The sequence below is a fragment of the Scyliorhinus torazame genome, chromosome 21 (assembly GCF_047496885.1).
Source record: "Scyliorhinus torazame isolate Kashiwa2021f chromosome 21, sScyTor2.1, whole genome shotgun sequence".
Classification (NCBI taxonomy): domain Eukaryota; kingdom Metazoa; phylum Chordata; class Chondrichthyes; order Carcharhiniformes; family Scyliorhinidae; genus Scyliorhinus; species Scyliorhinus torazame.
Window position 1 is genome coordinate 92,499,486 of NC_092727.1, and position 18,212 is coordinate 92,517,697.

At 44.7% G+C, this 18,212-nt stretch overlaps 1 protein-coding gene and 1 non-coding gene across 6 annotated transcripts in view; one reads left to right on the forward strand and one right to left on the reverse strand.

Annotated features, from left to right (window-relative positions):
- Positions 1-18,212, reverse strand: part of sumo1 (small ubiquitin like modifier 1) — a 101,068-nt gene that overhangs the window by 66,266 nt on the left and 16,590 nt on the right. For all 5 annotated transcript variants that reach the window (XM_072487060.1, XM_072487058.1, XM_072487059.1 and 2 more), the window contains exons 2-4: positions 9,053-9,124; positions 8,859-8,936; positions 3,400-3,471 (exon numbers count right to left, since the gene is read on the reverse strand). In XM_072487060.1, the coding sequence (XP_072343161.1) occupies positions 3,400-3,471; positions 8,859-8,936; positions 9,053-9,124 (222 nt within the window). The remainder of the gene's footprint in view (positions 1-3,399; positions 3,472-8,858; positions 8,937-9,052; positions 9,125-18,212) is intronic.
- Positions 15,235-15,308, forward strand: trnan-guu (transfer RNA asparagine (anticodon GUU)). The gene has a single exon. It is a non-coding gene; the product is annotated as a tRNA-Asn (tRNA).

Here is an 18,212-nt window from a genome sequence, read left to right on the forward strand (position 1 = left end):
AGTTAAAAATTTTCATTGCATAGTTATGGTCAGTGTAGAGGCCATGGAAGAGTGCTCGCCGGGTCAGGGAATGAAGACAACGCAGTTATGTGATCCTTCACGCTTCACGTTAGGGATCACAAGGAGAGCGTGTAGCCACCTGGGTTGGCCACTTCCCAAACCGCAAAGACTGAAGGGAAATTCAGCCAACACAGGCAAAGACTAGCAAGTACAGAAATCATGTGTATTGAAACCTGCAAAAAACCAGACAGCACTGAAACCAGCAGCCATCTGCGTAGTAATGAGCAATTCCAAGGCACAATTGCAACAGTTAAGGTGAATAAAGCCAAGACAGACTCCTCGGCGCCAGCAGGAGCCAAGACAAAGGAAGGCCAACGGACATTTAGGGACCGCCCAGCAATCAGGGAACAACTCCATTATTGGAGAAATTGATCCAAATGATCGGAATGCAGTCCAATCACTTGGAACCAGGTACGGGGTCCGCCCCGAAGGGCGGGAAACCCCTGGGGACTATAAAGTAAAGCCCCCAAGTTCAAATCGTCCTTCTTGGCAGGGTCACTCAGCATCGCGAAGCAACCCTTGACAGACCTGTCCAGCTGCCATACCAAGTAAGTAAGTCTCCAGTCAACGCTCACTACGAGGTACGCGCTCCTAGCTACCAGTCCATACCAGCTTTTGAATCTTGCTAACTCAGGACCTGAACGAAAGGCCATTTGTTCCCCTGACCTGGTGGGCCAGTCTGAAGCGAAGTATAGGCCTTTTAGTGATAGAAATAGCCTAGAAAGTAGAGTTATATGCATAAGTAGGGACTTGCTGTATATAATAAATGTGTTTTGATTTGAATCTTACTAATTGGTGTTGAGTTATTGATCATTACTTGAACTTGAACCTCGTGCCGGTATCATAAAGATACCTGGCGACTCTAGAGCAAAGGTTATAAAACAGAGCCAATTGAACCAACCAAAAGTTAGCAACAGTTGGTACCTCAGACAATGCAGCAGTACCTCCCAAAGTGTCAATCTAAGCATACAGTATGGAGTCTTGAACCCCTGAGCTTTGACTCAGCGATAAGAGTTGTCAACATTGATTAAAAATATCAGGACAATGATGCTTTAATTAGGTAAACTACAGATCGACTGACTTTCCAAAAGTAATTAGTTTATCGTATTCTATGTTCAGTTTAGTTTGTGCCTTTTTTATGGAAGGTGTGCTGAGCTGCACGAGTATCCCACTAGAGACTACATCTTTATTAATGCAGTGGCTATTTTGCATGGAATCACTAGTCTTTTTCAGTCACCTCAATGTGTTGTCATCCCCAAACCTGAAACAAATAGAGTCATTTCTCTGACCGTACTTTGATGCTCATCACTGAGTGAATCTAAATGTCATTTTAACCAATCTTTCCACACCAGTCAAGTTGTAACTATACTCTAATCTGGAACAATCAAAATAATTTGCAACTAATACCCACTCATTATTGGACTAAAGCTTCTTGTAACTAGTACATTTCCCTCAGACTGAGCATTATCATCTTCAACTTCTGAATTCTCTGCATTATGTGCGCTTTGAAAACATTGCTGTTTCACTTTAGACAGTTCATTGCATAATGATATTTTGAGCCAAATCTGAAGCATCTGTTAACTTCTCCTGAAGCATTCCTGAGGTTCATTTGTTTTATTGCCACTCCAATCCTGCAATCTACCAGCTCTGCTAAACATCCCCTCATCCTTGTTCCTTCTGTCTGTAGCTTCTCGGTTGTGATGTTCTGAGCCAAATATCTGAACAATCTTAAAATGCCATAAAGTTGAGTTTTCCAACCTCTCTGAACCCTTAATTTGAGAGTGTCAAGCCCACACTTGCTAGCAGCCTCAGACTTATCATCCAATTAAGGATGGTGGGCAAGACACAGATACTGGACTAGGTGGGTATCGTGAGGCATGTCAGAGACAGGTAAGCAAAAAATTTAAAATCAGAAGTGACACGTATGGTCCATAGGGGCTACTCTTAAAAACACAATGGGCTGAATGGCCTCCTGCTTTGATATAAGATTCCATTTTATATAAACCCTGTTACAGAAAGCACAGAATCACTTTTAAGTTCCAAGAGAATCTCTGAATTGAAGTTATTTCTAGAATTAGCTAACCCAATGTGGGTTTAACCACTAATTGGCTGTGATCTATAGCAATTATAGCTCAAATATTCAAGTCTGTACCGTGTGGGCGGCACGTTAGCACAGTGGTTAGCACTGTTGCTTCACAGTGCCAGGGTCCCAGGTTTGATTCCCGGCTTGGGTCACTGTCTGTGCGGACTCTGCACGTTCTCCCAGTGTCTGCGTAGGTTTCCTCCGGGTGCTCTGGTTTCCTCCCACAAGTCCCGAAAGACATGCGGTTAGGTAATTTGGTCATTCTTCTGAATTCTCTCTGTGTACCCGAACAGGCACCAGAATGTGGCAACTAGGGGCTTTTCACAGTAACTTTATTGTAAGTCTACTTGTGACAATAAAGATTATTATTATGAGTTATCTGACTGCAGTTGGGACAGGAATAGGAGTGCTTCAAACACCTGGTTCCCTGGTCAAAGAGGAAGATTCAGTTGCATCTGATCACAGTCTGGTGACTCTGCTACAAACATGTTTAGATAGGTGTCAGGGGAAGAATAGGCCAGACTTGCAAAAGTGACTAGCATGACTAAATATCTTGCCATCAGACATGAGTAATGGTCACTCAGGTATTGGGAAGTGCTTGATGTTCACAGACCCATAGCTCAACAACACTAGAGAGGAATAGGAAAATTACTGCATGTAAGAGAAGTTTTTAGGGGACTGTGTCATGGTAGGTTAAGAATTTGTGCTTGAACTGTATACTCAAACGTGGTTCAGAGTAATAGGATGAAAAGTTCATCTCTTTGATTGCTACAAGTGTCGATGATTAAATAATTTAATGCAGTCTCCACTTAGCACCTGCAATTACAGTATAAACTACACACAATACCTCACCAAACGCCACTAAATTGATAAACTGACTGTTCAGAGAAGCTCCAAAGACCAGCGGTGACAAGACAAGCCTTGTGACAAGTGAACATTTTCACACTGATCTGATACAAAGTCATCTATCTGTCTACATTCGGGGTTAGGAAAAAATTTGGCATAGAGTTGAGGAAGCTTCACTTTCTTGACGTGCAATAGTTGACCACGAGTGTTTGATGCCGATACTTGCCGTGTGACATGGAAATATGTTCCAATCTCCAGCGTCGACATCTCTTACCAAAATAAAATAGCATTTTTTAAAAACCTTTCCACAAAGTGCTGCTGCAATCTTTGGCAGCTCTGACAATCTTTTAGCGGCTGCCCAAGATATTTGAGGTTTCTCAGTAAAATGTCAGAAAATGATGCTCTCATACCTCTTTAGGTGTTTGGTGATCTGTGATCCGCTGACCCTCAAACAAAAATCGAAGTGAATTTGGTGGAACACCCTACATCAAAGGACAGGCAAAAAAAATATAAGTTAAACATAGTGCTTCATTTAAAAAATCATTACTTAACAGAATAAACTATTCTTGTACTATTTGTCACTTGTTAAAAATTATTTTGAAAAATGTAGTAGGATGCAGGTTTATGTCATGATTCCCCGAAAGTTAAATAATTCCTCAACAGGAAAGTGAGAAAATTAGAGGTGAGTCATTCTATTTAATCTTCCCTTGTAAACGGTTGGCTCAGAAGCTGCACTGGCAGAGATGTTTGCTTTTTTTTGGGAGGGGGGGGCGGGTACTATGAAAAAGAAATTGAGCTTTCTTAGGAATTTTCAAAACAAAAACATTGCTTTGTCCTGAGAAATACAGCTGACCACTCTTTGATACAAGAGTGTCCATTAAGCTTTTACTGTTTTAGGCCTGTTTAGATTTGTACAAAGAATTGTCATGTACCATTTATTTGAATATTCTCATTAAGTTGCCTATATCTCAAGTTGCTAATACCAATAAAAGTAGCAACGACAATTTGTATTTATATATTGCCCACAGTTTAAAAAAAACATGCACATCACAGGAACATTATCAATCAAAACTTGACACTGAGGCACACAAGGAAACATGAAGGCCGATAACTAAGAGCTTGGCGAAAGAGGTAGGTTTTAAGAACATGGACAGTTTACATATTATGTAAGGTATACTGCACGTAAATCAGAACAAGCATACGATTCTGCCAAACCAATACAAGTTGGGGTTTATACTTCACTCGAATCTCCTCCCATCTTCTCTCATCTAAATCTAACCTTCCATTCCCTTCTCCCTCAAATGTTTGTCTAGCTTCCCCTGAAATACCTTTATACTATGCACTTCAATCACTTCCTGTGGCAGGGAGTTCCACATTTTAACCAAATTTCTTCTAAATTCCCTACTTAATTTCTTGGTGACTATCTGATATTGATCGCCTTTAGTTACCTTCTTACCCACAAAAGGAAACATTCTCTCGGTGTTCACTCTACCAAAACCTTTCAGAATTTTAAAGACACTGAGGTCACCCCTCATTCAACAGCCTTTGAATGTTCGCCGAAAGCTGCTGCCCTTTCACGTACCCCATTTGAACCTCACCTATAACCGTCACACAGTTGTATAACCGTATACACGTTGCCAGCACCTACGCCAACAGCTTTACATCCACATTTAGCAGTGATATGGGGCGGTACAATCCACATTCCTCTGAGTCCTTATCCTTTTTTTAAATAAGTGAAATTTAAGCTTGAGATAGTATGGGTGGGAGCTTCCCCTTACCGACTTAGTCATCATACATCTCCACTATTTGGGATCCCAATTCCGTGCAAAACCTTTTATAAAACTCTGCCGGGAATCCGTCCGGACTTGAGGACTTCCCAGACTGCATCGAACCCACGCACCCCATTACCTCCCCCAACCTGATCGGGGTGCCCAACCTCTGCACCTTCCCCTCCTCGACCATAAGACATAGCAGAATTAGGTCAGTCAGCCCATCAGGTTTGCACCACCATCCAATTATGGCTGATATGTTTCTCATCCCCATTCTCCTGCCTTGTCCCCATAACCCCAAATCCCCTTATTAAATCAAGAACCTATCTATCTCGGTCTTAAAGACACTCGGTGACTTGGCCACCACAGCCTTCTGCGACAATGAGTTCCACAGATTCATCATCCTCTGGCTGAAGAAATTTCTCCTCATGTTTTAAAGGATTGTCCTTTCAGTCTGAAACTGTGCCCTCAGGTTCTAGTTTCTCCTACTGGTGGAAACATCCTCTCCACGTTCACTCTAGGCCTCTCGGTATTCTGTAAGTTTCAATGAGATCCCCCCTCATCCTTCTACACTCCACTGAGTACAGACCCAACTGCCTTCCCCATAGAGATACGCTCAAAACTCCATCTGGAGCTTCTTCCATTCCTTTAATAGCGTCGCCTCAGGGGTCGCGGAGTACGTCCGGTCCACCTCCTGAATGGCCTCCATCAATCTTTGCCTTTCCAGCACCTCCTCCTCTCCCTATCGAGATAAACTCCCCTCTGATCACCGCCTTCAACGCTTCCCACAACTGGGAGGCGGAAACCTCATCTGTTCTGTTAAGCTCCACATCATTTAGTATAGCAACCCCTATCTTTTCACAGACCCCCTTGTCAGCCAACAGCCCCATATCTAGCCTCCACTGCAGCTACTGGGAACCCCCTCTCTCCACACACAGGTCCAACAGATGCAGTGCATGGTCTGACACCATGATTGTCGCATATTCTGTCCCAACTTCCCACCAGTAACGTGTTGTCCAAATCGATCCGGGAATACACCCAGTGAACATTTGAAAAGAAGAATTCCTTCCCCCTCGACCTTCCAAACTCGACCTCCCAAACCGCCACGGGTCCACCCCTCTCATCCGCTCCATAAACCCCAACAATTTCTTCGCCATTGCCGACACCTTCAGGGACTTGGGGCACAACCGATCTGCCTTAGGACCCAGAACTGTATTAAAATCTTCCCCCCCCCCCCAAATCAACTGGTGTGTATCTAGGTCATGGACCTTCGCCAACACCTTCTTCACAAATTCTGCATCGTCCCAGTTCGGAGTATACATATTTACCAGCACCAGATCTGCCCGTCCAATCTCCCATTCACCATCGCATAGCTGTCCCCAGGATCCACCACGGTATTACCAGCCGAGAAAGCCACCCTGTTACTAACGAGCACCTCTACCCCCCTCATTTTCATATCTAACCCTGAATGGAACACCTGCCCCATCCAACTCTTCCTCAACCTCGTATGATCCACTACTTTTAAATGAGTCTCTTTCATGAACACCAAGTCTGCCTTCAAACTCTTGTGTAAAGATGCTGGATCTCTTGATCAGCCCATTCAATTTCCCAACGATCCAAGTCATCAGCCTAGTTGGAGGGTTCCAGATGCCTCCGCCCGCCCAAATCAGCCATATCCACTGTTTATGAAGCTCCTCCAGGCCCACGTCCCCCCCACCTCCTGGGCCTCCTGAAGATAGCAGCCACCATCTCCCCTTAATCAACTGCACAACACCAACGCCATCTATGTCAGCAGCCCAATCCTCCCTTGCCCTTCCCCCAGCCCAAACATCAAATGCCCCACCATCCCCCCCCCCCCCCCCCCAGCCACAAACAAAGAAAACCTTCCCCACCCAGCATTCCCCCCCCCCCCCCCCCCCCCCCACCCCATCACTCTACTCCCCACTTCACTTCCATTAACTAGCCGTCTTACTAGCGGGGTGACCCCCCCACCCGAGGCAGCAGCTTTTTCTCTCCCAAAACCTCCATCCACCCCCTCTGCCCAACTCAATCTCCGTGCCCTCCTGAAGTCCTTCAACCTCACCCCGAAAGGCAAGACCCCTGTCACCTGTATTAAATTCCACACCAGTTTCCTAACATGGTTAGAACATTTATCGAATTTTGTTTATTGGCCCTTGCTGTGTGAAAATTGGTTGCCATGTTTCCCTAAATTATGACAGTGACTATATTTTGAAAGGTCTTCATTGGTGAAAAAGCATTTTCAGAAGTGTGAGTGCTATGATAGGCATGATAAAAATGCTAGTCCTTTCCTTTACCTCCTCTACATCCATACATTAAAGAATTTTAGAATGCCATGAGGAGGTGGTGGCATAGTGATATTGTCCCTGGACTAGCAATCCAGAGACCCAGGGTAATAATCTGGGGACCGTGGTTTAAATCCCACCATGGCAGATGGTGAAATTTGAATTCAATAAAAAGAACACTATGTATGGGATTACTGTACAATCATTTATTGCATGAAATCACGTTGCTAAAAATAAACTTCAAAGTCAGCCAACAGCCCAGCACAAGGGACACTGGGGGAAGGGTCATTTTTGTTCATGCAAAAAACATGGCTTGGCTAAAGTTAATGGAGACTCTCTAACCCCTGGATCCACAGTCCAATGTTTGATGGAAGTAGAAATAGGACAGTAATTTAGGAGAATTACTTTCCAATGTGAAATTATGCCATAAATGCCTGGCAGGGCTCAGATTTGAATGCTGGTTAGTACTGAGACTGATTATCTCAGTCAAAGGTATCACAATTGCCCCGAGTGTGTTTGAGCTGGGAAACACAAACATCAACAGGGTTCAACCCCGATTGCTATCAAGTGACCCGCACTGCAAGGTATATGTGTGGACACCAGGTCAGAGCGAAATCAGTCTTTACCGAGTTGTACGCGAGCCATTCTGCACCAGATGTGAATGAATTGTCTAGATTCATTTGCTATGTACTTTGCTTCAAATAGCAGTATGTCTCTTTAGGGTTTAATTCTGAAACCATTTGGATCAAAGTGTTATATTCCCCAGTATTCAACATATTTTGCATCAATTTCAGTAAAGTATTACAGTAGGTGTGTGAAACTGCCATATTGCATCACTTCAATTATAATAAACATTTCACGCTGGCCTTCTAAAGTTATATCTGAGCTGTGCAACACTAAAAGCTGAAATGCACCATTAATTACATTATCACTGGTGGCAATACTAGCAGCAATTTGAAGTAATAAATTAAGAATATCCCAGTATTGGGCTAAGCATGATTTACTCTATTGGCGCCGAATAAAATAATCAGGTGAAAACATTGTTGAATATCCCATTACAATTGCATTGTTATCATAGAATCTTAGAATTTACAGTGCAGGCGGCCATTCGGCCCATCGAGTCTGCACCGATGCTTGCAAAGAGAACATAAAAATATACGAACTAGGAGCAGGCCATCTGGCCCTTCGAGCCTGCTCCGCCATTCAACAAGATCATGGCTGATCTTTTGTGGACTCAGCTCCACTTTCCCGCCCGAAAAAACTATCAATCTTTGAAAACATTTAATGAAGGAGCCTCAACTGCTTCACTGGGCAGGGAATTTCATAGATTCACAACCCTTTGGGTGAAGAAGTTCCTCCTAAGCTCAGTTCTAAATCTGCTCCCCCTTATTTTGAGGCTATGCCCCCTAGTTCTGCTTTCACCCACCAGTGGAAACAACCTGCCCGCATCTATCCTATCTGTTCCCGCATAATTTTAAAAGAGCACACTACCCAAGCCCAGACACCTCCACCCTATCCCCGTAACCCCACCTACCCTTTTTGGACACTAAGGGCAATTTAGGATGACCAATTCACCTAACCCGCACATCTTTGGACTGTGGAGGAAACCCATGCAGACATGGGTTTAGGGAGAACGTGCAGACTCCACACAGGCAGTGTCCCAAGCTTGGTATTAAACCTGGGACCCTGGCGTTGTGAAGCAACAGTGCTAACCTGTGTGCTACCGTGCCGCCCGTGTTTGAGTTTATTTTCTGCTTGTAAGGGAGACAGTAACAAGACTTCTCTCTGTGCTCTTACCTGTCGCTGGCAGTAGGACTCCTTCAGCTTTCTTAGCTGTGTGGTCATTTTCACTTTGAAATGGATCTCACTGTTGTCCTTTAAAAAATAAACATTTATTTTGCAGTCTTCAGTTTTCTTTAGCTGCTGTACAGTAAGTTAAATAGCCTGAAGCAGAACTAAATAAGGCAAAAAATCAATGATATGACACTTACTTGGCCTATAACTTTTAACTTAATGTATTCCCCATCCTTTTTCTCTCCTGATTGGCTGGAAGGCTTTGCCTCCTGTTCACAATACAAAGGAGAAATTGGGTCAGAACAATAAATTTACCCAAATCACTTCTGACAAAATCCTGTTTTTCTAGATCAATGATCAGCTCAATTTCATCTGGTCAAATCTTGTCGATTTCTTGATGAAGTAATAACTAGGTTTTTTTTCTGTTGAATACACCAAAAACATTAAATAAATCATATCACAGAATAATTTAATTCTTTATTTTGCAAACAATATAGTTTAGGCAATACATTTTTTTTTTTTAAATGTAGAATACCCGATTGTTTTTTTGTCCGATTAAGGGCAATTTAGCGTGGCCAATCCACCTGATCTGCACATCTTTTTGGATTGTGGGGGTGAGACCCATGCAGACACGGGGAGAATATGCAAACTCCACATGGACAGTGACCCGTGGCCGGGATCAAACACGGCTTCTCGGTGCTGTGAGGCAGCAGTGCTAACCACTGTACCACCGTGCCGTCCAGTTTAGGAAATACATAGTACAATATAGCAAAATGGTATGTGCCAGGAGATAAGAGTTGAATGTTTAAATGTAGCAGGTCACTCATCCAAGATGCAATTACAAAATGCTGTTTTGCACCATACATAAAATGTGACTTTATGCTATGCTTACTAGAGTAGCATCTAAACAAGTCCTGTTGTCGCAGCAGCTTCAGCTCAAGGTGACACTAAAGAAGACAGGTGTATCAAATGTGTATATTTTTCAACTTGAGTGGCATATTAACAATCAAATTGCGCTGAACCAGATGATTTTCTTCCCCAGAGGATCTTGCGAAGCTCACCTCCAACCTTGCACTGCTGCTTCACTCCCAAGAAAATTGAGTCGATTTCGGCGGGAGAACAGCTGGTGAGTCAGTTTCAGCAGGAGCAGTGCGGAAGTGGCTGCTGGGAGGTAAGTCTGTCCTTTAAAAGCACTTGTCTTTGCAGGGGCAGGCCAGTCGATTTCGGCGGGAGAACAGCTGGTGAGTCAGTTTCAGCGGGAGCAGTGCGGAAGTGGCTGCTGGGAGGTAAGTCTGTCCTTTAAAAGCACTTGTCTTTGCAGGGGCAGGCCAGTCGATTTCGGCGGGAGAACAGCTGGTGAGTCAGTTTCAGCGGGAGCAGTGCGGAAGTGGCTGCTGGGAGGTAAGTCTGTCCTTTAAAAGCACTTGTCTTTGCAGGGGCAGGCCAGTCGATTTCGGCGGGAGAACAGCTGGTGAGTCAGTTTCAGCGGGAGCAGTGCGGAAGTGGCTGCTGGGAGGTAAGTCTGGCCTTTAAAAGCACTTGTCTTTGCAGGGGCAGGCCAGTCGATTTCGGCGGGAGAACAGCTGGTGAGTCAGTTTCAGCGGGAGCAGTGCTGAAGTGGCTGCTGGGAGGTAAGTCTGTCCTTTAAAAGCACTTGTCTTTGCAGGGGCAGGCCAGTCGATTTCGGCGGGAGTGGAGCTGGCTGGTCAGTCAATTTCAGCAGGAGCTGAGAATTTTTCTTTTTTTTAAATTAGTGTTTTAGGCGGGAACAGGAAGTCGACCCGCGGACGTCTGGGAAGTCCCAATAAATTCTGGTGGAGAGGAAACCCGAGACACTACACGTGTAGTGTCTCCCACCTGCCCTCCTCTAACCTAATAATAAAACCCATTGGTCTGAGGTAAGTACCATATTTTATTATACTATTATTATTTTTTATAAAAAATTTAATTTAGTTGTTAGCCAGATCTTGGTAGAAAGTTAGAGGAATGGCAGGGAAGGGAGTGCAATGTTCCTCCTGCAGGATGCTTGAGGTGAGGGATGCAGTTAGTGTCCCTGCTGATTTTACCTGCAGGAAGTGCTGCCATCTCCAGCTCCTCCAAGACCGAGTTAGGGAACTGGAGCTGGAGTTGGAAGAACTTCGGATCATTCGGGAGGCAGAAGGGGTCATAGATAGCAGCTTCAGGAAATTAGTTACACCAAAGATTGGAGATAGGTGGGTAACTGTAAGAGGGACTGGGAAAAAGCAGTCAGTGCAGGGATCCCCTGCGGTCGTTCCCCTGAGAAACAAGTATACCACTTTGGATACTTGTGGGGGGGGGGGGGGGGGGGGGGGGGGGGGGGGGGGGGGGGGAGGACTTACCAGGGGTAAGCCATGGGGTACGGGCCTCTGGCACGGAGTCTGTCCCTGTTGCTCAGAAGGGAAGGGGGGAAAGGAGCAGAGCATTAGTAATTGGGGACTCTATAGTCAGGGGCACAGATCGGAGATTTTGTGGGAGCGTGAGAGACTCACGTTTGGTATGTTGCCTCCCAGGTACAAGGGTACGTGATGTCTCGGATCGTGTTTTCCGGGTCCTTAGGGGGGAGGGGGAGCAGCCCCAAGTCGTGGTCCACATTGGCACTAACGACATAGGTAGGAAAGGGGACAAGGATGTCAGGCAGGCTTTCAGGGAGCTAGGATGGAAGCTCAGAACTAGAACAAACAGAGTTGTTATCTCTGGGTTGTTGCCCGTGCCACGTGATAGTGAGATGAGGAATAGGGAGAGAGAGCATTTAAACACGTGGCTACAGGGATGGTGCAGGCGGGAGGGATTCAGATTTCTGGATAACTGGGGCTCTTTCTGGGGAAGGTGGGACCTCTACAGACAGGATGGTCTACATCTGAACCTGAGGGGCACAAATATCCTGGGGGGGAGATTTGTTAGTGCTCTTTGGGGGGGTTTAAACTAATGCAGCAGGGGCATGGGAACCTGGATTGTAGTTTATGGGTAAGGGAGAATGAGAGTAGAGAGGTCAGGAGCACAGATTTGATGTCGCAGGAGGGGGCCAGTGTTCAGGTAGGTGGTTTGAAGTGTGTCTACTTCAATGCCAGGAGTATACGAAATAAGGTAGGGGAACTGGCAGCATGGGTTGGTACCTGGGACTTCGATGTTGTGGCCATTTCGGAGACATGGATAGAGCAGGGACGGGAATGGATGTTGCAGGTTCCGGGGTTTAGGTGTTTTAGTAAGCTCAGAGAAGGAGGCAAAAGAGGGGGAGGTGTGGCGCTGCTAGTCAAGAGCAGTATTACGGTGGCGGAGAGGATGCTAGATGGGGACTCTTCTTCCGAGGTAGTATGGGCTGAAGTTAGAAACAGGAAAGGAGAGGTCACCCTGTTGGGAGTTTTTTATAGGCCTCCTAATAGTTCTAGGGATGTAGAGGAAAGGATGGCGAAGATGATTCTGGATAAGAGCGAAAGTAACAGGGTAGTTATTATGGGAGACTTTAACTTTCCAAATATTGACTGGAAAAGATATAGTTCGAGTACAATAGATGGGTTGTTTTTTGTACAGTGTGTGCAGGAGGGTTTCCTGAAACAATATGTTGACAGGCCAACAAGAGGCGAGGCCATGTTGGATTTGGTTTTGGGTAATGAACCAGGCCAGGTGTTGGATTTGGAGGTAGGCGAGCACTTTGGGGACAGTGACCACAATTCGGTGACGTTTACGTTAATGATGGAAAGGGATAAGTATACACCGCAGGGCAAGAGTTATAGCTGGGGGAAGGGCAATTATGATGCCATTAGACGTGACTTGGGGGGGATAAGGTGGAGAAGTAGGCTGCAAGTGTTGGGCACACTGGACAAGTGGGGCTTGTTCAAGGATCAGCTACTGCGTGTTCTTGATAAGTATGTACCGGTCAGGCAGGGAGGAAGGCGTCGAGCGAGGGAACCGTGGTTTACCAAGGAAGTGGAATCTCTTGTTAAGAGGAAGGAGGCGGCCTATGTGAAGATGAGGTGTGAAGTTTCGGTTGGGGCGATGGAGAGTTACAAGGTAGCGAGGAAGGATCTAAAGAGAGAGCTAAGACGAGCAAGGAGGGGACATGAGAAGTATTTGGCAGGAAGGATCAAGGAAAACCCAAAAGCTTTATATAGGTATGTCAGGAATAAGCGAATGACTAGGGAAAGAGTAGGACCAGTCAAGGACAGGGATGGGAAATTGTGTGTGGAGTCTGAAGAGATAGGCGAGATACTAAATGAATATTTTTCGTCAGTATTCACTCAGGAAAAAGATAATGTTGTGGAGGAGAATGCTGAGCCCCAGGCTAATAGAATAGATGGCATTGAGGTACGTAGGGAAGAGGTGTTGGCAATTCTGGACAGGCTGAAAATAGATAAGTCCCCGGGACCTGATGGGATTTATCCTAGGATTCTCTGGGAGGCCAGGGAAGAGATTGCTGGACCTTTGGCTTTGATTTTTATGTCATCATTGGCTACAGGAATAGTGCCAGAGGACTGGAGGACAGCAAATGTGGTCCCTTTGTTCAAAAAGGGGAGCAGAGACAACCCCGGCAACTATAGACCGGTGAGCCTCACGTCTGTAGTGGGTAAAGTCTTGGAGGGGATTATAAGAGACAAGATTTATAATCATCTAGATAGGAATAATATAATCAGGGATAGTCAGCATGGCTTTGTGAAGGGTAGGTCATGCCTCACAAACCTTATTGAGTTCTTTGAGAAGGTGACTGAACAGGTAGATGAGGGTAGAGCAGTTGATGTGGTGTATATGGATTTCAGCAAAGCGTTTGATGAGGTTCCCCACGGTAGGCTATTGCAGAAAATACGGAGGCTGGGGATTGAGGGTGATTTCGAGATGTGGATCAGAAATTGGCTAGCTGAAAGAAGACAGAGGGTGGTGGTTGATGGGAAATGTTCAGAATGGAGTACAGTCACAAGTGGAGTACCACAAGGATCTGTTCTGGGGCCGTTGCTGTTTGTCATTTTTATCAATGACCTAGAGGAAGGCGCAGAAGGGTGGGTGAGTAAATTTGCAGACGATACTAAAGTCGGTGGTGTTGTCGATAGTGTGGAAGGATGTAGCAGGTTACAGAGGGATATAGATAAGCTGCAGAGCTGGGCTGAGAGGTGGCAAATGGAGTTTAATGTAGAGAAGTGTGAGGTGATTCACTTTGGAAGGAATAACAGGAATGCGGAATATTTGGCTAATGGTAAAGTTCTTGAAAGTGTGGATGAGCAGAGGGATCTAGGTGTCCATGTACATAGATCCCTGAAAGTTGCCACCCAGGTTGATAGGGTTGTGAAGAAGGCCTATGGAGTGTTGGCCTTTATTGGTAGAGGGATTGAGTTCCGGAGTCGGGAGGTCATGTTGCAGCTGTACAGAACTCTGGTACGGCCGCATTTGGAGTATTGCGTACAGTTCTGGTCACCGCATTACAGGAAGGATGTGGAGGCTTTGGAGCGGGTGCAGAGGAGATTTACCAGGATGTTGCCTGGTATGGAGGGAAAATCTTATGAGGAAAGGCTGATGGACTTGAGGTTGTTTTCGTTGGAGAGAAGAAGGTTAAGAGGAGACTTAATAGAGGCATACAAAATGATCAGGGGGTTGGATAGGGTGGACAGTGAGAGCCTTCTCCCGCGGATGGAAATGGCTGGCACGAGGGGACATAACTTTAAACTGAGGGGTAATAGATATAGGACAGAGGTCAGAGGTAGGTTCTTTACGCAAAGAGTAGTGAGGCCGTGGAATGCCCTACCTGCTACAGTAGTGAACTCGCCAACATTGAGGGCATTTAAAAGTTTATTGGATAAACATATGGATGATAATGGCATAGTGTAGGTTAGATGGCTTTTGTTTCGGTGCAACATCGTGGGCCGAAGGGCCTGTACTGCGCTGTATTGTTCTATGTTCTATAAAAGTCCGACTCACACACGAGGCAGGAACTCCTGCCCTTGTAATAATTTTTCCCACCAGCAAAGCACAGTCCAATGTGAGAGGAAAGCAACAATGCAAGGTAGGAGTGGAGCCAGGACCAGCAGCAAATAACACATGAAGGAGGGGAGTACCCAGTCTGTGAAGGAGGAAGAGGTATACTTATGTGAAGCTGCGGGGGGCGAGGAGAAGAAAGTAGAGAAGAGTGCCTCTTAAAGTGACTGCTTAGCTAGAATAGCCAAACGTCATTCATTTTTCCTTCCAATTAAAAGATCTGGCAATGATGAATTAATAAAATGTTACAATGTTAAATTCAAACTTTTCCAACGCTTATATGCCTGGATCACTTTAGATAGGTGTGCCGAGTGCCTCAATTGGACATGCACTAGACTAGATTTGATGAAGATACCCCCGAAAGACACAGAACAAATATTTTTTACATCCTAAACTAAAAGTCTCTGTGGCGCAATTGGTTAGCACGTTCAGCTGTTAACTGAAAGGCTGGTGGTTCAAGACCACCCAGGGCCAGTGTTTTCTCTAATGGGCTCACAGTAGCCAGTGGTTAGCACTGTTGCTTCACAGAGCCAGGGTCCAAGGTTCAGTTTGTGGCTTGGGTCACTGTCTGAGTGGAGTCTGCACATTCTCCCAGTGTCTGCGTGGGTTTCCTCCGAGGTGCTCCAGTTTCTTCCCACAAGTCCCGAAAGGCATGCTGTTTGGTAATTTGGACATTCTGAATTCTCCCTCAGTGTACCCAAACAGGTGTCGGAATGTGGCGACTAGTGGTTTTTCACAGTAACTTCATTGCAATGTTAATGTAAGCCTACTTGTGACAATAAAGATTATAATTTTTTAAAAAAGAAATGGATATTCTAATTATACACACTGAGTAAATATAAAAATAAACAGTCATCATAGTCCCAGATGCCATAGGCTGCTTTCCCCTTTGAGTGAGAGAGAGCTGATTGGTGGGGATTTAACCCGAGAATCTCCACAACTCAGGCAAGGGGCAAGGTTGAGAGGGCGGGGCCTTCATGAATAACCTCAGGTGAGGGGCCAGTTTAGCTCAGTTGGCTGGATAGCTAGTTTGAGATGCAGAACAAGGCCAACAGCACGGGTTCAAATTGCCATACCGGCTGAGATTATTCCACTAGTGCTCACTAACATTGCAAGAATCACTTCCTTAGAAATCATAAAATGAAATGCTTCAGGTGTAACAAGCAAAATTTGTTCAATTATCATTACATGGCAGTCTTTCAAGCCTCCATAAATAATATTTCAATTTTTCTATTTGACAAAAGAGTGCCAACAGTTTGCTGCATTATGCTTGACAAAGGATGAACAATAAGATGGGAAATAGTTCACACCCAACAAGTGAACTACTGAGTGGTGCAGGAGTCCAAAACCCACAAGTAGTGCACACAACACAAAAATTGTGCTTATTAAGTTACAAACAGGCTATCTGATAATATTCTTTTTGTATCATGTTTCTACATTTATTTACAGTACGAAGTCTTACAACACCAGGTTAAAGTCCAACAGGTTTGTTTCGATGTCACTAGCTTTCGGAGCGCAGCTCCTTCCTCAGGTGAATGAACTTCGTACTGTGCTCACCCCTGTCCAACGCCGGCATCTCCACATCATGGCTACATTTATTTAGTTAAGCATAATACAATATGATATTCACAATTAATAGTTGTATTTTTAATTCTTTGCAGATGATGAATGGGTCACAGTTTAACATGCTGATGATGTCAGTCACAATTCCTTCAAGCAGTACATGCTCGCTGTGTCTTCGTAAAAGCCACTTGTGTTATTGTGGAGTTCTCTTCAGGGGTGGACGAGAGAGAAGGAGAGGGACACAGACACAAAAAGCAGTCTTGGGGAAGATGGCAAACTCAATGTGACGATCAGGCACAGAAAGCAAAGAAAGAAAAATAAAAGAGAAAATGATGTAGATAAATACCGCTGCTGGGCTCAGCACACGTAGAAACAAAGTTTTCTCTCTGTTGCTTTTATGAGAAAACTAGCTTTATTTGATTATCCACTGTTTTTTTCAAAATTGCATTGTGCAGAAGGGGCTACTTGTAGAACATATTCTTATAATTTATCAGATATGAAATCAATTATAAATGTAAAAGGTAAACATAATTTATATTCCAGTAAGTATAAAGGATGATGCTGACTGAGAAACATATCAATACCCAGCCAACTTCTCCATGGCACCAACAGGAGAATTGTGGAAAACATAAAGGACTATGTTTTCTAAAAGGCTAGCAAGTTGATTGGCTACTACTTGCACTGCATGCTTTCAAAATGTGGAGGAGTGGAGGAATAACAGTTTCTTCAAAAGGGTTCACCCTATTATTTATCAGAACTTGCCCGGCTGTTTTTATTACACCCTGGTATTTGTCGATTCAAGTTCGATACCAGGAAGGTGAAAAGCCAGAGCAAATATAATTTTTCATTCAGCACCTTTCATTGTTCTGCTTTAGAGCTGTTGGTTGTTAAGGAATGGGTTAAGATACATTCCAATTAGATGTCTCATTGATCCAATAATTGGCACTGATATGTAAAGAGGCTACAGGTGGCCTTGGGAGCAGGTGATGTGATGATAGCGTTTGGTGCTGAGTGTGTTCAAGGAAAAATAAAGGTGTTTGGGAAAAGGAGCAGAACTCTTGACTCTTTACTCAACAGCAGCCAGAGGCAGCCCCCCCATGGGTCACGGCCCGGAGTTTGAAAATGACTAGATGATGTACCTGTGACGAAGAGCTGGTGGAAGCTAGGTCACTTAAGTTTTTTTTTTAAAGGCAGAGGTAATATGATTCCCTTGCCCAACAAGAATCTATGGTTATCTGATGGAGAAGGGAATGTGGAATTCAAAACATAAACAGATCAGCCATGATCACATTGAGTGACGATCATAGAATTTACAGTGCAGAAGGCCATTTGGCCCATCAAGTCTGCACCGGCCCTTGTAAAGAGCACCCTCCTTAAGCCCACACCTCCACCCTATCCCCTTAACCCAATAACCCCACTTACCTTTTTGGACACTAGTGCAATTTAGACGATATTGAATGACGGAGCAAGCTTGATGGGCCAATGGCTTACTTTTAATCTGAACATAAAAATGGGAGACCAGTGAAAATACATTGTTCTAGGGGCAGCACGGTGGTGAAGTGGTTAGCATTGGGACTATGGCGCTGAGGACCTGGGTTCGAATCCCGGCCCTGGGTGACTGTCCGTGTGGAGTTTGCACATTCTCCCCATGTCTGCGTGGGTTTCACCCCCACAACCCAAAGATGTGCAGGTTAGGTGGATTGGCCACGCTAAATTGCCCCTTAATTGGGGGAAAAAAATAATTGGGTACTCATTTAAAATTAAAAAAAGAAAATACATTGTTCTCCTGAAACTGTAAGTAGTTTAAAGATAAAC